This window comes from Aricia agestis, chromosome 11 (genome assembly GCF_905147365.1).
Source record: "Aricia agestis chromosome 11, ilAriAges1.1, whole genome shotgun sequence".
Lineage (NCBI taxonomy): Eukaryota > Metazoa > Arthropoda > Insecta > Lepidoptera > Lycaenidae > Aricia > Aricia agestis.
Window position 1 is genome coordinate 14,950,210 of NC_056416.1, and position 25,652 is coordinate 14,975,861.

The 25,652-nt window shown below is 36.0% G+C and overlaps 1 protein-coding gene across 8 annotated transcripts in view; it reads right to left on the bottom strand.

The window, feature by feature from the left end:
- LOC121731844 (disintegrin and metalloproteinase domain-containing protein 11) overlaps window positions 1-25,652 on the bottom strand; it is a 303,738-nt gene that overhangs the window by 109,567 nt on the left and 168,519 nt on the right. For all 8 annotated transcript variants that reach the window (XM_042121518.1, XM_042121513.1, XM_042121512.1 and 5 more), the window contains one exon: window positions 1,880-1,959. In XM_042121518.1, coding sequence (XP_041977452.1) covers window positions 1,880-1,959 — 80 coding nt within the window. The remainder of the gene's footprint in view (window positions 1-1,879; window positions 1,960-25,652) is intronic.

Below are 25,652 nucleotides of genomic sequence, written 5' to 3' on the forward strand. Positions count from 1 at the left end.
CACGACTGGCGAGGGATCAATCGCTGGACCGACTTTCTACATGCCCGTCCGAAGCATGGATCATCTTACTTGTCAGGCAATCAGGTGTTCAGCCTGCTTTGTCCAAACCAAACTTGGAAATAGGATGTTACCAACGCGGGAATCGAACCCAAGACCTGTAAATCAAGAGCCACGCTCTAAACCACTAGACTACGGAGGCTAATAACTACATAATTTATATTGTTTGTAATAATTATGACGTAATTATTAGTGTTAAAATTTTTGTCAGTAAGAAGGTTATTTTAAATCTTTTCAATAACAAGGTTTCCAAACGCACGAAGGTCAAACACCTTTTATTTACGTACTTAGAGCTTATTCAAAGCAAGAGTTTATCCCTTGTTTTATGTCCCTTTTACAGCTTGCCAACTGGAAAATGATCTTATTACAGTTTATGATCACTTACAAGTGAATAAAATCACTATTTTATGTACTGCCAATAGTTAAATCCCTACTTTCAATACGAAATAAAATCGACAAGCGAAAATAAACCTTACTTAAAATTTACAGATAATATTTTTTTGGGTGTCAATTTTTAATTGAAGTACCATCGAAAAAATTGGTTTCTACTTCCTAGGCAGTTGACAGACTTACGTCATTTGATCAGCTTATGTCAATTCAATATACTAGCTGTGATCAGTCGGAGAATTTGACTTCGCGACCAAAATACTTAGGTCCGCCATCTGCTTAGGAATCAACTTCTCTGATAGTACCAAGGGACTAGGTCTAAAATGACCGAATTTAAATGAATATATAGTCAAGAAATTAGGTTTTGTGAGTATGCAAAAGTAGAAAAAAACATTAAAAGACTAATACATACTACACATTCAGACTTTTACATACTAAAGAGTATCTTTAATTTTCTGCTGAAATATTCATACAGTAATCTATGAATGCAGAATTGGCTGCTAAAACAGAAACACGATTCATAAGAGATTTTTGTCGTATTGCAATCAGCAGTATTCAAAGACCGTGTGCACGAAATCCCTGATAACGTGATTGAGGCTCCGAAATTGCGTCCGCAGAATTATTAACTCAGCCAGCACTGGTTTTGTACTATTGCAGGGAATATACATTTTTAACTACAAAATTGTACTTTATAAGTTGTCAATTTAGTTTTTTTAATAGTTCACCAAATTTGCACGCTAAAATTTATATAGAGTCTTAATAAGTATTGAAAAAGACACGCAACACTATTGCCACGAAAGTCGTCCGTAGTATCCGCAGAGTAGACAGAATTATATCTGCTACGAAAGTGTACGGCGTTCGTAGTATCTGCTACGAAAGTCTACGGCGCGGCGTTCGTAGTATCTGCTACAAAAGTCTTCAGCGTTCGTAGTATCTGCTACGAAAGTCTACGGCGTTCGTAGTATCAGCTACAAAAGTCTTCAGCGTTTGTAGTATCTGCTACAAAGGTCTTCAGAGTTTGTAGTATCTGCTACGAAATTCTACGGCGTTCGTAGTATCTGCTACCAAAGTCTTCAGCGTTTGTAGTATCTGCTACGAAAGTCTACGGTGTTCGTAGTATTCACTACAAAAATGTGTTTTTTCGTAGCACGCCAGTTAAAGCCTCTAGTACACCGATGCTGCGAACTGCGAAACAGCGGCGAACCGATTTACTGTCTCATCCGCCTTACTTACTTACTTATTTTCGCATCTCGCTCTATTACAGTTTCGCAGTTATAATAAGTAAACGAATATATATATATATATATATATATATATATATATATATATATATATATATATATATATATATATATATATATATATATATATATATATATATATATAATAATATTTAAGTAGGTTACTGTAAAAAAATAAATAAAAAGAAACTCACGTGTTAAGCTCGAGGTCGAGGCGGAACTTGTGGTTGAAGGCTTTGATGAGGAGCGATGTGCGGTGGAAGTGCTTGCCGGTCTGGAACAATAGAGGTAGAACATTATAATCATTTTTATCCTAGTTCAAAAATGGTTAGATCAGACTCTTAAAAAATATTTCAAATATATATTTAGTTCTATAGCTTTTTTTATATAAATGGTTGTGGGCATAATGATTTTAGACTAAATATTCAGAAAGAGTACCTATAACAGAATACTAATTTTGAATAAAAAGTACGAGATTGACAAAAATATTTAGTGGGCAGACAATTCGATCCAAAACACCCCAACGTATAAATTATTATTCTCAGTTGTAATCGTAAACTTATCTTTAAAAAATCCATACTTCCTACAATACAAAATAAACGTTGCAATAAGTTGCTTCCAGTCTCAGTTGGGTGCTAATTCGAATCCCGGCAAATCTGGGATTATCGACGTGCGTAAATATCGGCCGCTGCGGCTTCGGCCGCCGCCGGCTTATCAAATCTGAGTTATTACAACCAAATAATTTCGAATAATCTGTGCTGTGTGGAAATTTTAACATGAATAATGCTCACTGCGCACGACAAAATAAAAAACAGAGTTAAGAAGCAATTACCTTAATAATTTTATATTTTACTATAATGTGAAGATTTTCAAAAGTGAACGGACGTTTTAATATTTTGATATGCATTATACTTAGCTTATTATTTCTTATATGCATATTTTAAAAATAAATAAAAAGAAAGGTTTCAGATATCAAAATTCTGTACAGAGCACTAACAACCTTATTCATTTAACAGCATAACACCTATAATTTAAATTAGTTACTGAATGGCAACGAAAATATCTTCGATGAAAGCTTGCAATGCTCTAGTCGTATGTAAAAACGCGTCTGAAAGAAACGCTTCAACCGCCATCCAATTAGGCCGCGTCTTGTTTTTAAAGCAATCAATACATTCAGATTTCGAGCGTCAAAGTTCAGACTAATGGTAGTAATTTCAAGAAAGCTTAGAGGCGTGTGGACTCCCCTCCCGCCCGCGACCCGCGAACACCCCGCGCTCGCCCTCTTGGCCTGAAAAGCAAAAACAAGTTTGCGATATAGGTCAATGGTTTTGGCGGAGTGAGACGGTTATATTTACGGTGACCATGAATGCATTCTTTGACGGACTCGCGTTGCCTGAGTAAGTGCGCTCAAGTGACTTTTGTTCTGAGCTCGAGAGAGCTGGAAAGACGTTGCATAAGCTAGCGCGGCGTTGACAAAATTATGGCTAACATCTTATCGCCTCTATGACCCTTTGCGAAAATATGAGCTAAAGTTGACCCTGAGGTAAATATAATGATATCTCTTTTGTCCTTCATTTTATTAAGACATATATAATGATATTTAGGCGAAGGCCAATGGGCATTGTCAAAAAAAAATCAGATGTATTTTTTATATTTTTTTCCGTTAAAATAGGGTATTTTAAGAATATAAATTAAATAATTTTGAAATTCATTGGCTAGTTTTTTCTCAATAAATTTTTAAAGTTTCGCTCTGACGTCATCATCGGCGGCCAATAATTGACCTCTGCAGTATGTTTTTTCCTTTCAATCTTATAATGGCTGGTTCTTCAAATGCAAGTTCTCATTATGTGAAAGCTGATACGAGAAGCTTACCAAAAGTTCGAAACGTAATGTTGGTCGAATTTATTGCTAATTTAACGCCATTGAAGGTCAAACAAAGGTTAAACATATTTGTTCAAAAATATAAGTAACTAATGGGTATTTTTTTCGTTTATATACAGAAAAACGATCACTGACCCTATTCCTCGAAATATTTTTGTAATGAGCAAAATTAAAAAAAAAATGGACAATCCCCATTAATCTGAGTTTTATGCAAGTGGGCCAAACTAAAGTTACAGGAATTTAATATTTTTGACATGTAATATTTTTCCAATTTCTAATTCACTCTCGATTAAATCCAGACAACCTTTTGTACTTGTTAATTAATGTCCAGTTTAGTTATAATTTAATTACCTTATTAAATAATAATCATTATTCTCATGATATGGTTACCCTACTTCTGGACGATTTTCTTCTACTTGTGGAGTAATTATTACTTCATTTGTACTTTCTTTGTACAACTTTTTTATTTGCTTTCATGCAGAGTCATTAAACGTTTTTTGTTATGTTTACACTATTATACGGTATTATAAATAAATAATTTTTCAGAAACAAAACCCGATCAAAGATTATAAGCAGGTATGTAAAATCTTATTCGCAATCTCTTGCAGTTCTTAAGAATTTTCTAATTTAAATTTACACAGTAATTCTTCAAGCAGCCTTGATCCTTAATATTTTTGTATGAAATCATTATAAACGTCATTAACAATTAAGGATAATAGGAGGAACAATTTGCGAGGGTCGGCAACAGCCTTCCATTTTTCATACACTTGACAGTGACGATTTTGTAATTTTAATCTCAAGTAGCGGAGGGCTGTTTCCGCGTTCTCCTTCAATTCCGCTTTGTGATGTTGAATTCTGTTGGACGTCAGCCGAGAATGACTTTGAAGTCACTGATTCATTAAACTGCAGTACGACTATACGAGGCAGCGAACGTAAAGTAATTTTTATCATGAATTAAATACAATATACTTAAATAGATAAATATTATAATTTATGCGAAAGTGTGTCTGTCGGTCTGTTACTTTTTCAAGCCCAAGCCGTTGAACCGATTTTGCTGAAATTTTGTATGAAGGTGCTCTTAGTCCCGAGACTTTTTTCGAATAAAAATGTACCTACGGTTTTCTCGCAAAGATATGAATGTTTGTGCAACTGAGTTGCGGACGTCATTTCGTTAATCATAAGGCAAGGTTTGTGAGAGTATAATATGACTAAATAATTTTGTATGGTAATAATTTCGTCTTTATTTTTCGATTTTTTTTTTACAGTGATATACTATGACCTATGTATTAAAACCTGTATTGAGTAGCTAATAAAAGGTATCCTAGTTTCAAATTATAATGTATAACACACCAAAGCGAAGCTGAAATTAAATATTAATTCAATTTGAGTTACAACTAATGAAATTCCGATACTATTGATATTATAATTGAAATAAGAGACCGTAACAATTTGATGATTATAACCGAAACCGTATTTACCGCCAGCCTCTAAACGCGAAACAATTTAGCATCACTAATTTGAGATCACAGTGCCACCTGATCTGCTGTATAAATGGGCGCGTGGCCCGGAGCGGTGGTTATTAAATTTCAGCGATGACGTCATCAACTCCCCCCCTCTCCCCTTCTCGTCAAGGAGGGGTAGTGTATCAACAGGCCACCGTACACAATGCCGCAGTGCACACAACCAGACAATGTGACTAGAACTAGGCACGGAATAATTAATTTGCGAAGACGTGTTCATTTACCGTAACCGTATTTGAAATTTGCATGGTAAAAGTTGACTTTAAGACGTTTTGTAGTTTCCTTAGAATCGTAGGACTTTTTAGGGTTTTTTGTGTGTAATGCTGGCACTTGCGGATTAAAAAATATAAATGTGAGGAGAGAGAGTTTGTTCCCGGGTAAACTTTTTATACGTGGGAGAGCCATGCTTCGGCATGAATGGGCTGGCTCGACCGGAGAAATACCACGTTCTCACAGAAAACCGGCGTGAAACAGCGCTTGCGCTGTGTTTCGCCGAGTGAGTGAGTTTACCGGAGGCCCAATCCCCTACCCTATTCCCTTCCCTACCCTCCCCTATTCCCTTCCCTTCCCATCCCTACCCTCCCCTATTACCCTATTCCCTCTTAAAAGGCTGGCAACGCACTTGCAGCTCTTCTGGCGCTGCGAGTGTCCATGGGCGACGGATGTTGCTTTCCATCAGGTGACCCGTTTGCTCGTTTGCCCCCTTATTTCATAAAAAGAAAAACTTCAAACCACAAGGCGATTCAAAGACTTCTTGGACTGCTTGGAAATTACAATATTTTTGCGTAGCTTCAGTGGTTTCGAATGTAGCTCAAAGTCTACAAAAACATAATAATATAAAGTTATTCAATACAAGTTTCGTTTAAGCGACGTAAGTTCTGAGATCGGAGGGGGAGACAAAACATAAAGTTTTAATACTTATAAGAAATTATTTTCCAACTAAATGAGTCGAAGCCCCCCCTCGAGTTAGACGAACTTCGTAAATTCAATTTACTTTAAGTTGAGGCCTAATGAATATTCCTTACATTACAACTACATGAGACTTTACTAACTTTTATATAATTTGATGTTGTTTAAATAAATTCGAATAAAATTAGTAGTTATATTTGGTTATATATTCAGAATAATTTCATACTCCAGATAGGTAAATAAGAGCTGTAAGATGTTATAACTATACTGTCTTACTACGAGGCAGCTTTTCTCGTGAGAACACTATACTTTGTCAATAAAAAAACTCAATAGAACCATGCCTCTTATAAAAAAAAATAATTGTAGTCTTAGTGCCAAGACAACTATTTACCATTTTATCTATGGTATGTAGAGTTACAAATAAATAAAATTAATTAAAACTAGAATCATGCCTCATATAAAAAAGTTTTTGTAGTCTTAGTGCCAAGACAACTATTTACCATTTTTATCCGTGGTATGTAGTGTTACAATTAAATAAAATTAATTATGTTATATCTGTCATTCCTCGTATTTACAAAAGGGCAGATCTTTTACCCCAAGATTAACTATAACGTTGATTCGCGCAAGTAAGCCTTACGACTATTTAAAAGTGACGCCAATCGGCATACTTTGTGTTTATAAGATTCATTAACAAAATCTAGCCGTGTTGACAACACGCACTAATTCTGTCGCCTTGTGAGCCCTTATTGAATTAGGGGCCCTCGGGGGCGCGCAGGGCCCCGGAGATCGACAGGACCCTAATGCAATTTGGTGGGTAATGCTGTATAAGTGAACTTCTGATCCGGATTCCCTTTGATAATTATTTTTGTATTTACTCAAATTAAGCCCCTAAAGAGGTTTTATTTGATTTTGACTCAATTAACAGAATGTGAAAACAAATAGTCCGGTCCAATTAGAGGCAAAAGAAAATTGTAATCTAGGAAGAATTCGCATAGAGCTAAAAGTTGTTAGAGACACGTACGCACCTAATAACCCAACTTCACCATACTATTATATATAATATTATATATACGAGAAGAATCTAAAAACTCACATTATATACTATCACATATTTTGCCGCGCTATAGTGTAAAATTAAGGTTTTTAAATTTAGGGCTGAGTCTGTAACGTTAGAAACTTGGCTCTACATGAGATCTCACTACTTTTTGACACCACGAACTATATGTTCTCATCTTGGCAACATTTTTACATGAAAATGTTTTTGGTGGGATTATTTATTCCCAATTATTATTTTATGTACGTCCACTTAGGGCCTGTTCACATCCAAATTCTCCATGCTCTATCTGTCAAGTTAAGTGGTGGATAGCTTATCATAAAGTGGTGAAACAGGCCCTTAGTAAAATGCGTATTAATTGGAAATTAATTAATTTTACTGACCAACTGCACTTCATTATTAACAAACAATTCTAAATTCGTCTTCAATCAAAAGTTGATACTGATGGCGGCGAACAGAATCAAAATAGTTTGTAATAATTACAAATGTTTCACTTTGATATCCAATACCATCGAACAATATTAAGTTGTAAACACTTTTGTTACGCCAAGAGGAATTTATCGAACTTACAAGTCTGTTAACAAACGACAAGCACTCGCTTCTTTGTAACACTCAAGCACGTCCAATTTGCATCCCAGTTGAAGTGATGTCCACAACCAATAGGATTTTGAAGTCGTCGCAAGTTTTAATAACAAAGACGTAAGTGGATGTCTTCTGGATAACTAACATTTTACAGTTCAAATTAGAAGGGCTCAATTGATGAATTCACTCAATTTTTACCCTTATAATTTGAACAAACCTTGTAACTTACACACTTTATCATCAGGCATACGTCAGGTTATACATCCAATCCATACTTTTTCATTTCTTATCATTTCCCCGGCCCTAAAGCCTCAATTTATGCAAAAAATATCAATTTTCAAATAGAAAGTTACCCACTTAATCTTTCTGCGTCTTTAATAATAATTATTATATCTAGTTTTGTTTGCCATTTCTCCTCCGATTATTATAATCACCACCTTAGTATAGCATAAAAATATTTAAATACCTTTTTGATAAAATATTAGTAGAATTATAATATTTGTGAAATATAATAATATATTTTGTTGGCGAAAAACGTACGAATACCAATTCACCCTGAGACCTGTTTAGTGTTTGCATACTAATATTTTAGATTACCCTTAAAATATCAATAACCTATTTAATGATCAAACTTTTATACTTATGAAATTAATATTAAGTAATTTATGATTTTACCTCATCAAGCCTCAAGCGGCCACAGGCGACTGCGTAACAATTGAATATCTATTGCTACGAATAATAATTTATTATTCGTAGATCTATTGTGTCTGTAATTCCTACGATCGACGTATATTAACCAACTAAATCTTTAGTATCTTTTGGAAAAAGTGATCCTTTACAATATTATATTGAATGTACTGTAACTTTTTGGTGGATATTCATGTTTCACAGCTCTTATTTTACGGTGTCGTGTAAAATATTAATATTATTATAAGAGATATATAATATAATCAAATGGAATAAGTGCAAGAAAAGTGTATTATTATTGCTGTGATCCTATAAAAAAAATCAGGATGTGAGAAAAAGATTAAGAGATATCTCTTTCTCACTTTCTGATTGCTTATATATGAGTTATTCGTCGATTAGCGCACTGGGAGCAAGCTGCGAATTGCACAGCTGCTGGGCATATTGCATCTTGTGTAATCGTCCGGTTTAATTACACACCGATTATACACCAGTGCGCCACTGTAGTCGTGTCCAAACACACTAGGCCGAAAAAACGCGGCCAAAGTTCGGCATGATAACGCTTGCAATGTATTTTAAATCACATCGCGTTATACTGCATGCATAGAGCATTGCAAGCGTAATCATGCCGAGAAAATTCGCGACAATACTTGAACATCATGTGACAATAGCATAGTAAGTAGCTGTTTAGTGTAATAATAAGAATAACCCCACGCTGGTTTCGGTGACGATGGCTAATTTTAATTAAACCAGGCCAGTTAGGCGCAGGACCGACTTTTTACATACCCATCCAACGCATGGATCATTTTACTTGTCAGACAATCAGGTGATCAGCATGCATAGACCTAACCAAACTTGAAAATAACACGTTTACAACGCAATAATCGAAGCCACAACCTCTTAGTCAAGAGCCATGTTCTAGTCTTAACTACGTGACCACGGAGGCGTTCTGAATCAAAATGGATTACATAAATTGGGACAACATTTTTAAAAAAGGCAGCAAAATATCTCAAGAGGTAATTTTCGATAAAATCTCTTAAATAGATATCAATGCGAAAAAATATTATTTGAGAACACAAAAATCCCGGCCCAAACAGTAATCAGAATAGGAAAACTTGGGATTGTTTGCCGACGCATTGTGGACGCTCCCGGGTTGTTTACTGCCCGCCATTACGACTCTGTTCGCTTGTGAAATATTTCTACAAAATATTCAGGAGGTACTAAGGATTGATTTGGGGTCCGATGCAGTCACTGAGACCAAGGGGATACTTGGTCAAAACCGCGAGGTGAGTTATATGTCAATGTTTGTAAGAAATGTTGTGAGAAGCCTTGCCGCGGTTGGACCTATCTAAGAGATTTGTCTATTGAAGATAGTGGATTTTTAAGACATTGTTTCTAGTAATTTTATAGTTAATAAGAATTACAAGGCCCGTAGAATGAAATCGTGAAATTAACATGAAAGGAAATTATTTAAGAAGTATTCGTGTGTAAAAACTTGAAAAATTTAGTACTACTTTGTCTCTATTTAGTATTACTTTGTCTCTATTCAATTATAGAATCCTAAGATTAAAATGCCACTGTGTAGTGAAGTGCTAGATGGAAACCGCACATCATTCTGTACCGTGCTCGTTTCCTTTCTTATTCCGTGCACAGTTTTGGAGCACGTCTGTGGACTGCCCTGTATAAATCACGCAAAAGTTGCTTCGAGGCGGCACATGTGACTTATTCCGAACAAACTACCGTTTTATTGTTCTGTAATGGTGCTATAATGGACATTTGTAATGCTCTCTACGTTCTGTATAACTCGGGATTTTGACATCGCACTTGTTGCACCGTATGTACTAAAGGTACACTGAAATCAGGAAAATTAAAAACAAGCCTTCTAGGACACTACAAGACTAAACAGGACCACATAAAAATAATAGAAATACTCGCAAATTTTTTGGGGATAAGTGACAAGCTTTGTTTATGACATTATAAATTAATCCCCTTTCTTTAGTCGTCATACTAGGGGAAGATAAGAAGCAAAGATATAATAATCTATATATTAATACGTGGGCCAAAAACTTTGTATCCCTTTTGACGAAAAATGGGGAAACATAGGTGAATGAAATTTTGCACAGTTATAGTTTATATGGTAAAGGAGTGCATCGAGCTAATATTATTTTAAAATTATGCTTTTATCATACATTTTTTTACAAATAAAACTTTACACACACTACAACACACACACTAGGAAAAATGACATATTTTTGAGTGACAAGCCTTTACTTACGAATTATACTCTTTTATTTATGGTTGAAGTCTGTTGACAACAAGGTGACAAATTGAAAATGGATTATAGTTTTTTTTATTGAATCTTAGATACTATAACGGCCGTTCCCAATATTTGATCTATCTCTGGTTTTGCCTTACTAGAGATAGGAATAGCTCACATTAGACATTAGTCTAATGTCAATTGTGAGCTATTCCTATCTCTAGTAGAGCAAAACCATAGATAGATCAAATATTGGGAACGGCCGTAAGACAATGACTACACGGCCAGTCTGAGATAAGCTGAGTCCCCGAGACATTTGAAAAAAATATGTATATAAATAAAGTCAATATTTTTTTTACAAAATAACGGTAGTAGTCCTAATGTCGTTGAAACTAAGGTCGAATACAATTGGGCGATCTCTAGTAATAATAATAATTTTCTCTAGTAATAAAAATACTTCGCAACTATGTAATATCTTTCAATGAGCATTAATAACTATTATGAAAATATTCCATTTCACAATGTCTTTAGAATAAAACCGCTGTACACTTGTCAACGCATTCCATTGACTAGACAACAAAAAACGCTGAAACAAATTTGACGAGCATATAAATTCGTCGGCCTATTGTCCGCGTCTTGGCGCCGAAAGGGGAACAAATATTATTCGAATATTTGAATACGAGTTTGCGTAGGAACAAGAGTGGATCCATGAATAATGGTTCAGATTTCGTACCTCGTATATCGTACCCTTCATTTGTACACATAAAAAATGCAAGTGTTACGTACTCGTACGGGATGAACGGTCCTGATAACAGTCTTGATTTGGTATCCATCAATCAAGAAGAAGAAACATTTCAAGTTATAATATTTTGTGTTGCTGATTTGTCTGTTTAAATTTTAAGTGATAATAGTGACTGCCCACAACCACTTGAAGTACCAATGGAGCTGCAAGGTCCAGCTCAAAATCTCCTTTGGCCATTAAATTACTTTATCTACAACAAAATATAAGCTGTGTTACTTATTTCACACTGGTTTTCTTTGAAGCCATGTTGACTATTTACTGATTATTATGAGTACCTACCTAGTGATATTAGTGATATTCATCTAGTGGTATTGATTATTTATACGTGGGAGAGCCATGCTTCGGCACGAATGGGCCGGCTCGACCGGAGAAATACCACGTTCTCACAGAAAACCGGCGTGAAACAGCGCTTGCGCTGTGTTTCGCCGAGTGAGTGAGTTTACCGGAGGCCCAATCCCCTACCCTATTCCCTTCCCTACCCTCCCCTATTCCCTTCCCTTCCCATCCCTACCCTCCCCTATTACCCTATTCCCTCTTAAAAGGCCTGCAACGCACCTTCAGCTCTTCTGATGCTGCGAGTGTCCATGGGCGACGGAAGTTGCTTTCCATCAGGTGACCCGTTTGCTCGTTTGCCCCCTTGTTTCATAAAAAAAAAATACTTGATATTAATCCGGTCCGAACGGAGAAGCATGAGGCAGGTTTTACACCAAATTTTTTAGAACTGAAAGTGAAGTAGGTTTCAGGTAAAACCAAAATATAGGAGCAAAATGAAAACTAAGTATCCAGAGAGCATGCGTTTTTGTAGCGGAGTATTAGAGCCATTAATATGGTGGAATTTTCACTTTTCGTAAAACACAAAAATGGCGAAGTCAATAAAAACAAAACATTAAAGAACACACCGTAAAAACACTTTATTCGTATTAAAACAGCTCTGTTTCCAGATAAGTGCTAAGGCGATGTTACACTTCTACTTGAGATATATGTGTGAGAGAGTGGCTTTTGAATTTTCAACCTTACTCCAAGGAAATAAAAATGTCGGTGAGCGTTTGTGAGCTTCTAAATAATGAGCCAAGGCGTAGTTACGAGATACATCGGCCTCTCTAATGTTTACAAGGACAACATGTTCCAGCATTAAGTTTATTTGTTTAGATAATATGAAAATGCGCTTCGATAATTCAAGTACTCAATTTAACAAAAAAAATGTGGTTATCTTTTATTATTGACATTAATTTATAAGCATTTGCATATAAAATTTGGTAAAAATTAGTAGAGCCGTTTTGGAGGAGAACAGTAACTAACATTGTGACACGAGAATTTTATATATATGAAGATAATCATTTATTAGTATTCTTATCTTTGTCATGTCTTATAGCGATATGAAAATGCTGGCAGGAAGCAGGGAAAAATGCCTGCTCTAAAAAATAAAAAAAGAAGAAGAAGACCTTGATCGCAGTAAAAAAAAAACAAAAACAATTTTCCTCATAGCCACCTAGAAAAAAGTTCTAAATTCGAAATATTGAAACAATAAACACGCGGGGCGCGTTAAATGGCGCGTCTCCCGGGGCCCGTCATTTCCGAATACGTGCCAGCCCAGAACGGCCCCGTGCAGCCCCGTACAGAGGAAGCGTTTTAACCAAAACAGGTAAACATTTCACCGCACGCCCGTGGTCGGTAAAAATACGGTTACAGCAACTTTTCGTTAACTACGAAAAAGCTATTCGTAGTGCGGAACAAAACTGTATTTAAGAGAGATTTTAAATGCTCCGCGAACTTTTAATAAAAAACTATCGTGGTCTACTTCAAATTTAATGGATGCACAAGCTTGATTAGGGACAAAGAAACTTTGAGTGATGAAGACTTGCTTTGAAAATTATTATAAAATACACTATTCGATGCCCGCAGCTCCGTTGAGCAGAAAATCGTTTGTGCGAGAACTGTGCATTTTTCAGGATAAAAAGTATCTTATGTCCCTTCCTGGGACTCAAAGTATGTGATATGTCCTTAATAAGCAAAATATGTTCAGTGGTTTTGGCGTGAAGAGGTAAGAGACAGAATAACATGCTTTCGCTCTAGAAGCGATGGATGGTGGAACGACTTTATTCATTCAAGTTTAACTTGGTAATGGTGTATCAGAAATTTTAGGGCTAGGCTACAACACTGCGTTCCGGTGGCTCAGAAGAGTAAGGCCGCAAAAGCATCATCGAATGCATAATATTCTATAGTGTGTAACAATACTAAGTGATAAATAATACTTTAAGGTGTGTGTGTACTGTGTAGATACTGTGTAACTTAGGGGAAGGTGAGGTAAAATGATCCCCTAAAGGGAAAAATCTTAAGTATGGCTAAAGTTGAAGGAAAAATCACAATATGGCTGGATGTAGTGAATTTACCAAACTTCGTGATAGCATACTTATTTTTAACCCCCGACAAAAAATAGGGGTGTTATAAGTTTAACGTGTCTGTCTGTCTGTCTGTCTGTCTGTCTGTCTGTCTGTCTGTTTGTCTGTGTGTGTATCTGTCCGTGGCATCGTAGCATCCAAACGGGTGGACCGATTTTGATCTAGTTTTTTTGTTTGAAAGCTGACATGATCGAGAGTGTTCTTAGCTATAGTTCATCATCATCAGCCTGCTCAGTGCTGGACAATCAGGGTTTATCTGGTTAATGAAAGGCCGTTAGCAACTTGTAGTCGTTAGATGGGTTTTATATTTCATTCTAGTTCGTGACATTTGTAAATATACAATATACGTATACACATAATAATGGAAAGTTGACCTGGTGCTGCAGCATCACCTGGTAATTAATCAATAGGATATCCAATTCCTCGCCAACTTAGAGCAGAGGTTTCGTGTTTGGGCTCATTCTAATTGCGACAGCCACTAAGAAGTAGATAAAGTATAAACAGTAAATATTTACATGCTGCTGCTGCAGCATCACCTGGATTCTATAGGAACCGAGCTTCTTATGAACCCAAAGTGGAGGTTTCATGTTTGGGCTCATATCAACGGCCTCATCGAAAAGGACATTGATAGATGGTAATCATGAGAATATGATTCTGTTGATAGGAATTATTCTGCACTACTTATAACCAACAGAAGTTTAAAAAGTATGAAATAAAATAAAATTAAGAAATTTAAAAAAAACCCCGCCAAACAACTTTAAAAAGTAATGAAATAATATTAACTGCCTTTAAGTTCAAATAATTCATAACTTGTGTAAAGTAATATTTTAGTCCATAATTATTGTCAAGGTGTGTCGGGGGACCGCTAATGTAAATAGATGTTTGATTTCGCATAACAAGTTTAAGGATCAATTCACAGCGATCTGAATCGAGATAGGTAATCAGCGACTTGGCGGTTGTAGGTTGTAATTTACTTGGCGGTCCCCCGACACACCGTGACAACAATTATGGACTAAAATATTACTTTACACAAGTTAGGAATTATTTGAACTTAAAGGCAGTTAATATTATTTCATTACTTTTTAAAGTTGTTTGGCGGGGTTTTTTTTAAATTTCTTAATTTAATTTTATTTATCATATGTACGTACTTTTTTTGTACTAGAGGTTTTTGTAAAAGTTTAACTAAAGGATCATTTTATACACCCTTATGTATAAAATGATCCCTTGAGTTGGGGTAAAACAATCCCAGAGATAATATTTATTATTGATGACCAATTTAAGCATATAAGTAAGAAACACGCATCTTTTAGTTTTTTAGCAAGTTTTTTAGGCTTCGGTAGCCAAAGGATAAAAAGGGGAGCAAATTTATTAAGATCTTGCTGTCTGTCGGTTTATCGGTCCGTCTCAAGGCAAAACACGATAGTAGTGACTTCTGAAATCGATATCTTTGATAATATATTTGTTCTTCAATAATTAAATTAAAATAAAATAACAATTTCATCAAAAGAAAAATATTCGCCAATTTCTACTTTATATCCAGGGATCATTTTATGCACACAAATAGGGATCATTTCACCCCATATACCAAATTCCATGAAATCGATCAAAACACGACCATCAAATACCACGTGGGGTGATCTAAAACTGTTTAAATATTAGGTAACTGCTATTAATACCCTATAACAAAGTAACATTTAAATAAACACGAATTCGTAAAAAGCTATGAAAGTCCAAAAACAGGCTTAATTTAGATCAGAGCAACACTTTTTTTAAAAAATTAAATAAAATTTCGCCAAGCGCTCTGATCGCCATGATACTATAAGTGGCAACTGGCAGGGTTATGGGCAACCCGTTTCACGTGCATTTGGAAAGATGCCTCTGGTTTAATCTGATTTAAGGGGAGGGATCATTTGACCCGTAGGGATCGTTTTACCTCACATTCCCCTACATAGAGTTCACTGTGAAAGAAGTGTGACTGTCTGTTACCTCTTTACACCCAAACAACTTCTTACGTGGTACAGCCATGTTTCGGCATGAATGGGCCGGCTCGACCGGAGAAATACCACGGGCTCACAGCGTGAAATAGCGCTTGCGCTGTGTTTCGCCGAGTGAGTGAGTTTACCGGAGGCCCAATTCCCTACCCTTCCCTTCCCTATTCCCTTCCTTGCCTCCCCTACCCTGCCTCCTATTCCCTCTTAAAAGGCCGGCAACGCACCTGCACCTGTGTGTCCATGGGCGACAGAAGTTGCTTTCCATTAGGTGAGCCGTTTGCTCGTTTGCCCCTTATTTCATAAAAAAAAAACAGCTGAACCGATTTTTTATCCCATTCCATATCATAATACGCCGAACTACTAACTCATGTATACTAAATTTCAGTCCAGCATTGGTAATTATAATAACATATTTAGGCGAATCAACACTTGGTAGTACTGAATTCCCAAATCCCAATATGGCGCGCCAATTTTGAATTTGCAAAACTAAATTTGCGAATTAGAACGCGTTATGATTTGCATCGACCGACCCGGCGTTGTTATTAATATGATTATGTACATTCATCATCACCATTATCATAACGCTTCCGTGGTCTAATTGTTTCTATACAGCTGTATAGACAGTGTCCGTTTGGCGGCGTTTGGTTATGTTTCTATAAGCTATGTATCGTGAACTACGTACAAAGTGTGGACGTACGTTTAGTACGTACTTACATAGTCTGTAGCACCTACATCGTCGTGGGTATCGCAGACACAATAGATTTTCAATTGTTATGCGACAGCCGGCTGCCGCTTGGGAATTGATGAGTTAAACCATAGAAATAAATCAAGATAGAACGGCGACGCGCGTCCGTTGCTAAGGTATCGCTCGTGTCAATTTTTGCTTTGCTTTTAGTTAAAACAAATAACTTACCCGTGGCAAGAAATGCCTCCTTTTGATTGATTCACTTTCGTACTTCTGTTTTTACAATTAGACACTGCACAATGAGGCATTTTTGCACAACCGCTCCGATGTAATCAAGTCGAGACGTGCGCGCTGACTGAATGAACGTTAAATGAATCTTGCACGACAGAGCAAGATTGAAACACGCGTACTCCACCCGCTTAGCCTTTCTATCTTGATTTATTTCCGTGGGTTAAACTATGTACATTGTAAAGGCTATACGTATATTTTTCTGGGACACCATGGCTGCACAACCATGAGTCACCGCTACCAACGATTGTTGGTGCCATGGTGTCCCAGTTAAATAAGCCCTTACGTAATCGGTTTACATAACAAACCACAAAAAAGCCTCCCCTCGTAAGTCCCTCGCATTTTACGGAAAATGCTGATACGAAATAATATATTCGCTAAGCTCATTAATACATATTCAAATAATGATTACTTATACATTCAAGACATCATGAATAATGTCTATATAAGCGAATATCATTATGTTACGGAAAAGTAAGCGGCGTTTCTTTGCTTACGTTGACAATTATTTCCAAACCAGTGACCTATAACTTCGAGCGTGGGTATGACCATAAAGATGTAAGTGCCAGGCGCCAGCCATGTAACATGTTTATCCGAAAATATTGTTTCATCGGGAAATTTAATTTCAAAGACTAAAATGAGATAGCACTCTACCCGGTGCTATCTCATTTTAGTGACGGTTGTATTGAATTTAAATTGCATTTTTCGACCAATTTGATCAAGTGTGTAATTACCAAAAAATATTTTTTTTTAGAAAAAATGTATTCATCTCCAAAAAGAATACATTTCAATTGTAATGAAAAGGAAGACGTTGAAGTGCACAACAAATTTAACGGAACTCCAGAATGTGGATACCGTGATCACAATTTAAAAGGTTTCTGTTAATGCCTACACTCGGAAGAAATAAATATTCCACTGTTTGTTTTCGCTATTTTCCCAATGTTTTATTTACTACACGATGCCTGAGATGTACATGCAGACGGAAATGCCAAAGTAATGGTACATTTGCCGAAAGTACCCCTAGTCTGTAGTCACTTTTATATTTTTGCGTTATAGTCCAGTAATTTCGGACCTAAGTCAAATCAATCAAAATCTTTAGTGTTTGTAATATTATTATGATCAAAAGCAGACTTCATAGTACTAATATAAGTAATTTGCACCTTAAATTAGGAAATTAATCAAGATTTGGTCCGTAATTCTACTCAATGCACACTTTGTCAGGGCAACATTGCAATAATATATGTAATATGTCATGTAGAGTTTGTTTGGAGAACACTCTAGCTTCTCGGGATTAAAGTAATACATTTTCATTTAGATTAAAATAACCTTCCACGGTCCACCCACCACAACCTTCAGCCACTTCAACTGTCCGGGATCCATGTTGACATTACACGTGTTTACGTTTGCTCAACAAAATCGGTTACAGCTGTTGGTGTGCAAAGGGTAGATGTGAGCAGCCCTTCGGTAAATACCGTCAGTAAACAGGTTATATCTTTGAAACTACATTACAACTCTGATTTTAATCCTCTATAACCCAATCAGTATCTAGACACGCGGTAGCGTGTCAAGCCAAGTTCCATTATAACAGAACTGGCGAGCAGCACCGTGTGTAATATTACATGAACCTGCATTTGCAGCTACTTTTGACCCCCTCATAATTATTCAGAAATTATTTCACATAAACGTTTCAAATTTGGCTCATATAATGAGACTTGCAAGATAAACTTATAATATGATCTAAATTTTATAAGCACAGCTCAAACGGTTGTTAAGATATTAACGTCGCAAAATCTACATTTTCATCACTGACTGACTGACCTATAGATCAAAATCCTAACCCAGTTCTAGATGATCTAGAAGGCTGATATATGGAATCCAGCTCGGTAATTGTGTAAGCGTAGGGAAAAATCAAAAAACAAAAAAAAATCGGTTAAGTGCAAACCGGGCAAAAAATGTGTTTCTTGTATGGAGACCCCCCTTATATATTTGTTTTATTTTACTTTTATGTCAGTCATTTTATAAAGTTATTGAAAATTTTAATTCTGATGAAAACTAGACATGTCAAATCTAATCTAGTTTAGGATCTCACATTATTTAAATGACATCAATTGTTATAGACATTCAATAAAGCAAAGAAATATAGTCTATTATTTGTTCATAATGTTATTTGGTTCCTATACATACATATTTCAATTTTCCATAGAACTTGGCACTCATTATATATCTCCATCCTTTTTACGGCGAAGTCCGTAGACAAGAATAACTTTTGTATGGAACTTGGCTTTCCACTTTTACATTTATGTTTTTGGTGGGATAAACCTTTTTCATTGGCGACAACAGTGACAGGATAAATTTAATTTATATGAAAGCACAAAATAAGTTTGCACATTTTGATACAAAATAATGTTATAAATAGCCTCAGCGTTCGAAGGCCGTTAGAAGCATTTATCTACAACATAAATTATAACTTAAATTCACCATGGTGCAAGGACATGAATAAACCTTGAAGCAATTTTATTACACAAAAGTAAGGTAAACAACTAAAAAATATTGCTAGACCCCAGCGCCAATTTAAAACCATTCAGCCATCGAGAAATCCACCTTACAACGTAATAAATTAGACTCAATATCCCACTAAATAAGATTAACAATGCTTAAGATGTTCGACGAAGACTCGAGAAGATACGTCTTGAGTCGACGGCGTAGGGTCGAGAATGGATCGGCGGGATTAAAGGGGTACCAATAGTTGGACCACAAGGAGTAGCTGCGTGATTTAGTGAAGACAGGGCGGATGAAAAATGGCTTCACGAGATCACAAATCATAGGGGCGCCTACTGGAGGTCTAGTGACGAAATACGAGTGATGTAGCGCCAGCGCGCGTGAACCCTGGACAGATTAGCTTAAATATTAGCGACAATTTATTAAGACTACCATCAAGTAGCCAGATTTTGTCCACGATTAGTTTTGATTTATTTCTCTCGTGATATCAAAGTAAATCATTCTCATCGGAGAACAAAAACTTTTTGTTTTTGGCGAAAAAAAAAATTTTCCAGCTCGCTTTGTACTGGAAAAATGAATAGAGGAAGTAATAGATCGACTAACGAAATCCGTCATTTTGTCCCAAAAATCTGCCAATATTTCTATTTTTCGCATTTCAACTGTCATGCTCATCTAATGCAGGCAAACATACTGTCGAATAAAACTTTAAGTTTCAAACTTGGGTATACTAGGTAGGGTGACCCAACACAAAAATGTTTCAATTTTCGATTGACTCGTACCTATAGAATGCGATGCCAAGATCCCGGAATCCTCGACTGCCGACGTCGGCATTTTCATTATTGCATCTGACGGCGGACAATCATTCATGCGGTCCGCCGCAGCTCCGGGTGAATTGATCTCTCCTGTCGCTTATTATGAATAATAACCCCTGCCCGCCATTGTCAAGGGTAAGATGGTTAATTTCGGGATTAATATTTAATAGAACCACTTTGGAACTGACAGCCGACGCCGAGTGTTCCATCAGGTACAATCGAATTAGAGAGAGCGGAATCTCGAATTGATTTTAGATGAGTATTTTGCTTAGTGATTTTTAGGTTTACGCGAATATTGTTTATGCACTTACGGATTTTGAGGCAGATTAATTTTCTTATTTTCGATGTTTCGATGGACCAATCCACTGGTAACAAAAACTATAGCTTCTAAAACTACCTACTGTTTTTGCTTAAAATACAGATTACTAACAAAACGACAAGTTAATTTTTAATGGTGTCCTTTATGCATTTTAAATATAAACGGGTCGATATCTATACACAGTTCCCCATCACGCAAACGTTTATTTTCCACGATACCTTATTAATTGCAGCTAGTCCGAGACGATAAACGTTACAAAATGAAAAACGGCGAGCACTTTTAGAGACGATAATAAAAGTGGTCCATAAAATGACAAAATAAATGTAGCGAACGATGAAACTTCTTAATTTAATGTCAGCGAAGTATTCATCAGAGAAGAATGGAGACGTAATTAGAGGCAGCTCTCCCCTATGTTAATAATCTAAGACTCAGCGAGCGTTTACTCTTTGTGAACATAATTGGGCTAGATGTTTCAGTCATTTTTAAATTTCTTGTGCAGTTTCGAGTAATTGGGTTAAATGTTTTAGAGTTTAACTTGTTACACGCTGAAATGGGTCACTTAACGAAATCGTGCCGGATCTGGAGCAAGGACATGTCTTTATGTAACTTTTATTTTATTTTACATGTACTTTTAGGCATTAGAGATGCATCAGTAGGAAACAGATTCATTTGTCAATGGTGTTTTTTTATAAAAGTCTTGTTTTCATTGCATCAACACTTTTAGCGATACTGTAATGATTTATACACTTTACAAAAATATCTGTAAATGCTTTGTAAACAAACAAAGGTTTCAGATACAAAAATAATTATCTGATGTTGTGTTGAAATGAATTTTAAAATGAAGTGAATGATTGCGATCGTGAAATATTACATTGGTTAATTATATTGAGCAAATAAATTATGTTAATTGTACCAAATATCGGTAGATTACCGTTCGACCAGCCCATCGCAAATCAATTGATATGAATGGTTCGTTCTGTTGTTTTTCCATACGTATAAATAGCCTTTTGTTTTTTGAAGAACTATTTGGAATAAAAGAATTCACCCGTGTGGAGTTAGTGAGCCAGTTGTTTTTAATGGTGATGTAAAAAAACTTTTTGCGATTTGTCTACCATAGTCGTGTGGCGCAGAGTAATGCGTTACATTATATCATGGGTCATGGGTTCGATTCCCGCGTTGGAAATATGTTATTTCCAAGTTTGGTTAGTAGAGGTTTGGTTGGTAGAGATAAGAAAAACAGCCAGTTTGCTGACCTACGTGCTATGGTCGCGTTATGTCAGCCATCTAGCTGACAGGTCACGATTACTGATTAACATTGACTTGGCATGACCCGACTTACAGCGATCAATTTCTCACTATCAGAGAATTTGCATGGTCGTTTTATGTCAAACCTAGCCGACAGATCAGAATTAGCATTGAATTGGCATGACCCGATAAATAACGGTCATCTACCTATGAACCAAAAATATCCGCAGCCGAACATATAACCTCAAAATTTTTGGAAGTCGGTTAAAAATGAGCCATTACACCCAATTTAAAAAACCACCGGATCTGCTGATTAGTGACTATGGAAATCCACAAAAACACCCCGATGAAGTCATTAGCGGAGTCACTCGCGTAAATCGTAGGAATTTTCTAAATGATTTCACAGTTGTCTAGCTAATGGAGCCGGGCCGTCGGCTTCAATAATTGACCGACATTAATCGCGAGCCATGAAGTACTAATGTACACCATTAGCGGTTTTATTTTATGAACACGGCACCGATTTATTAAATTACGAACTATTTGCGGGCGAAATTGTACGTTTACGTGTATTTTGCATAAATAACGGTCGAATATTGGCGACCTGTGTCTCTGTGGTTCAGCGTGTGGCAGCTAGAGCCGGGGTCGCGGGTTCGAACCCCACCAATGGAACAAAGACTTTTCAATGTTCCTTGGTCTTTGGTGTGTATAAAATATGTGTATGATTGATTTAAGATTTTAAATAATATATTGGTTCTACTATTAAAATCTTCTTATACATGCGTTTAACGTATGAATAGTTAGACAAGTTGTTTAAGTTACACACACGTTTCACAGGGTCTATACAGACATTTACTATTAATTACATTCAAGACCTGGTTTAACTATAATCTATATATTAATACGTAAGCCAAAAATTTGTTGTCAAAAGGGTTTGACGAAAAATGGGGAAACGTAGGTGAATTAAATTTTGCACAGTTATAGTTTATATGGTGAAGAAGTGCATCGAGCTAATATTGTTTTGAAATTATGCTTTTATCGTATATTTTTTTAACAAATAAAACATTACACATACTACAACACACACACACACACACACATAATAAATGACAGATTTTTGAGTGACAAGCCTATATGAACGAATTATACTTATTTATGGTTGAAGTCTGTTGACAACAAGTTGACAAATTGAAAATGGATTGTAGTTTTTTTTTTATTGAATCTTAGATACTATTAGACAATGCTTATACGGCCAGCCTGAGATCAGCTGAGGCCCAGAGACAAGAGTTGAAAAAAAATATGATAAAGTCAATATTGTTTTACAAAATAGAGGTAGTAATTAGTAGCCCTATTGTCGTTGAAACTAAGGTCGAATTTCGACCATTGGGCGATCCTTAGTAACGTTATATTATATCATATTATATACTGTAGACTTAAACGAAAACGTCTAGTAATTGAGCAACATACTATCTGATGTTCTGGTGTTGATGACAAAATATATACTATAAATAGTATATTGATTTCTGTGATGAAAGCCCGATATTTGTTACGGGATAGTGTCATCTGATATGCCGGATCGGGTGACGATTGAATCTGGATAACTAATTCGATCCAAGTGCTATTCTATACGTTAACCTTATACTAGCTAACGTTACTTGATAGTATTGGTTTATTTATAGCAGGTTGATTTGTATACTGAAAGTATTAAACTACATAATTTCGGTTTATATGCTTCCTCCCGAACGCGCGGTATGGCGGCTACACCGCATGATCACAATTCACAAGCAATGACGGCACGAACGCGCCACTATTTAGGGGGTGACTAACCCAAATTGTAGATTTTATAATTCATTTTTATACTTGTAAATAAGCTCCAAATTGTTTCATTTTATAAACATACCCCTCTTACTAATAGAAAGTTACTTAGGGTATATAGAGGGTGCATAAGATTTTCATACCACGTCAGTCTAGCCCCGTGCTAAGTACCTGAAGGACTTGTGTTACGGGTACCAGACAATGGAAATATATTTAATACTTTTATACTATACATATATTTAAGATTTTTATTATATAATACACATATTTAATACACATCCATGACCCAGGAACTTTGAAAACTTTTCTTGTTCCGTCGGCGGGATTCGAACCCGCGACCCCCGGCTACCAACAACTAACCAACTGAGCCACAGAGGTCGTCATTATATTTTCGAGAATTTAATCTAAGCGAAAACACAATATCTTAAAATTTTCTCAATAGAAAAAAATCACCTGCATCTAATTTTCAAGAATGTTTCATATATTCCCATAACCGTGCAATAAACTAAGTTAATATTTGAACACGTTGTATAAAATGCTATCATAGAGACATTGATGGTGGATTTTTAAAATTTTGTATATTTATCGAGTTATTAAGAAAAAACTAACTTGGCGATGATTCCGCGTCGTCCTTTTTCACCTGGCATATGAAAGACGGACGTGAGTGTGAAGAGAGAAGGATGTTTGATTTTTTAATTTTTGCGTTAGTCGCCCTTTTAAATAAATCGTTACCTGCAGCTTGTGATCTCGCGATGTAGCGGCAAAACGCTCGTTTAAGCGGACTTACCAAACGTCAACGCTGTTAAATAACAGTGCTGCAGTCAAACAACATCAGAGAAAAGACAATAATATTTATGAAGTTTATAGCATAGCATTTCACATGCTAAATAAAAAGTAAAAAATAACAAATTGAAATAAAATGGTGTAGAGACTACTGTAATATAGGAACACAATCACTTTGGGGCTCAAACGAATGGGTGGGACAGAAGACATACAAATGGCGATCACTAGCCCCGCCGACGTCGGTCTTATCTCCGAAAGCCTTTTCCTTTTGTCAAACTGCTGTCGATATATCATGCTTTACCACCCGTCACTCACGATTCACGTGACAATATTTTCACCGTATACAAGAGTTTGCTTTTAAAAAGACCGTTCCATCAATTTATGAACTTTAGTGCATACAGCATAATGGATGCATTTCTGTATTATTGTTAGAGCTCAACAACAGGTATGAATATACCTGTTGAGCTCTAACAGGGTACAGCAGGTACAGTGTACAGCAGGTATAGTCATTTTGTAAATCATTACCAGCCTATCGCTGTCCGTTTAGCGGAACCCTCCATCCATGCACTGCCCGTCAACTTCTTCAATTTAAGTATCACATCATTTAATAATCGCGCAACGACAAACAATATGGCACATTAATAATATGGTCGAGTGACGAGTTTGGTTATTATTTTATTAGCATTGAGATTAAAATAAATCATAAGAGGGAAAGTAACCCAAAAAATCAAACATCGTCCTTCTCTCTTCACACTCACGCCCGTCTTTCATATTATGCCAGGTGAAAAAGGATGACGCGGATTCATCGCCAAATTAGTTTTTTCTCAATAACTCGATAAATAGAAAATATTTTAAAATCAGCTAGGTCGATCTCTCAATGATGGAATTTTATACAATGTGTTAAAATTTTAAACTTAGTCAATGCACGGATTTGGCAATAAATGAAAAATTCGTGAAAATTAGATGCATCTTTGTGAATTTTTTCTATCGAGAAAATTTTAAGGTTGTTTTTGCTCAGATCGAATTCTCGAAAATATAATGTAGTATCTAATTTTAGAAAATGAAACAATTCGGGGATTATTTTCAAGTATAAAAATGAATTATAAAATCGACACGAATAGGGTTAGTCGCCCCCTTAACTATTTTGGATAAAAAGTGTCCTATGTCCTTTCTCGGGACTCAAAGTATCTAGTATATAGATGCAGAATTTCAGAAAAATCGGTTCAGCGGTTTGATCGTGAAAAGGTAATAAACAGTCATACAGACCGGTACTCTTTTGCATTTATAATATTTGTATGGATAACACTGTATGATAACAATTCCCAGTAAGTAATTGAATTTTTAAAAATATAGCTAATAACAGTAAACACAGACAAACGTTGTATACACGAACCAGGAAAAGGCGGACAGTAATAAAACATTCCAAAAAAACACAAATTTAAAAG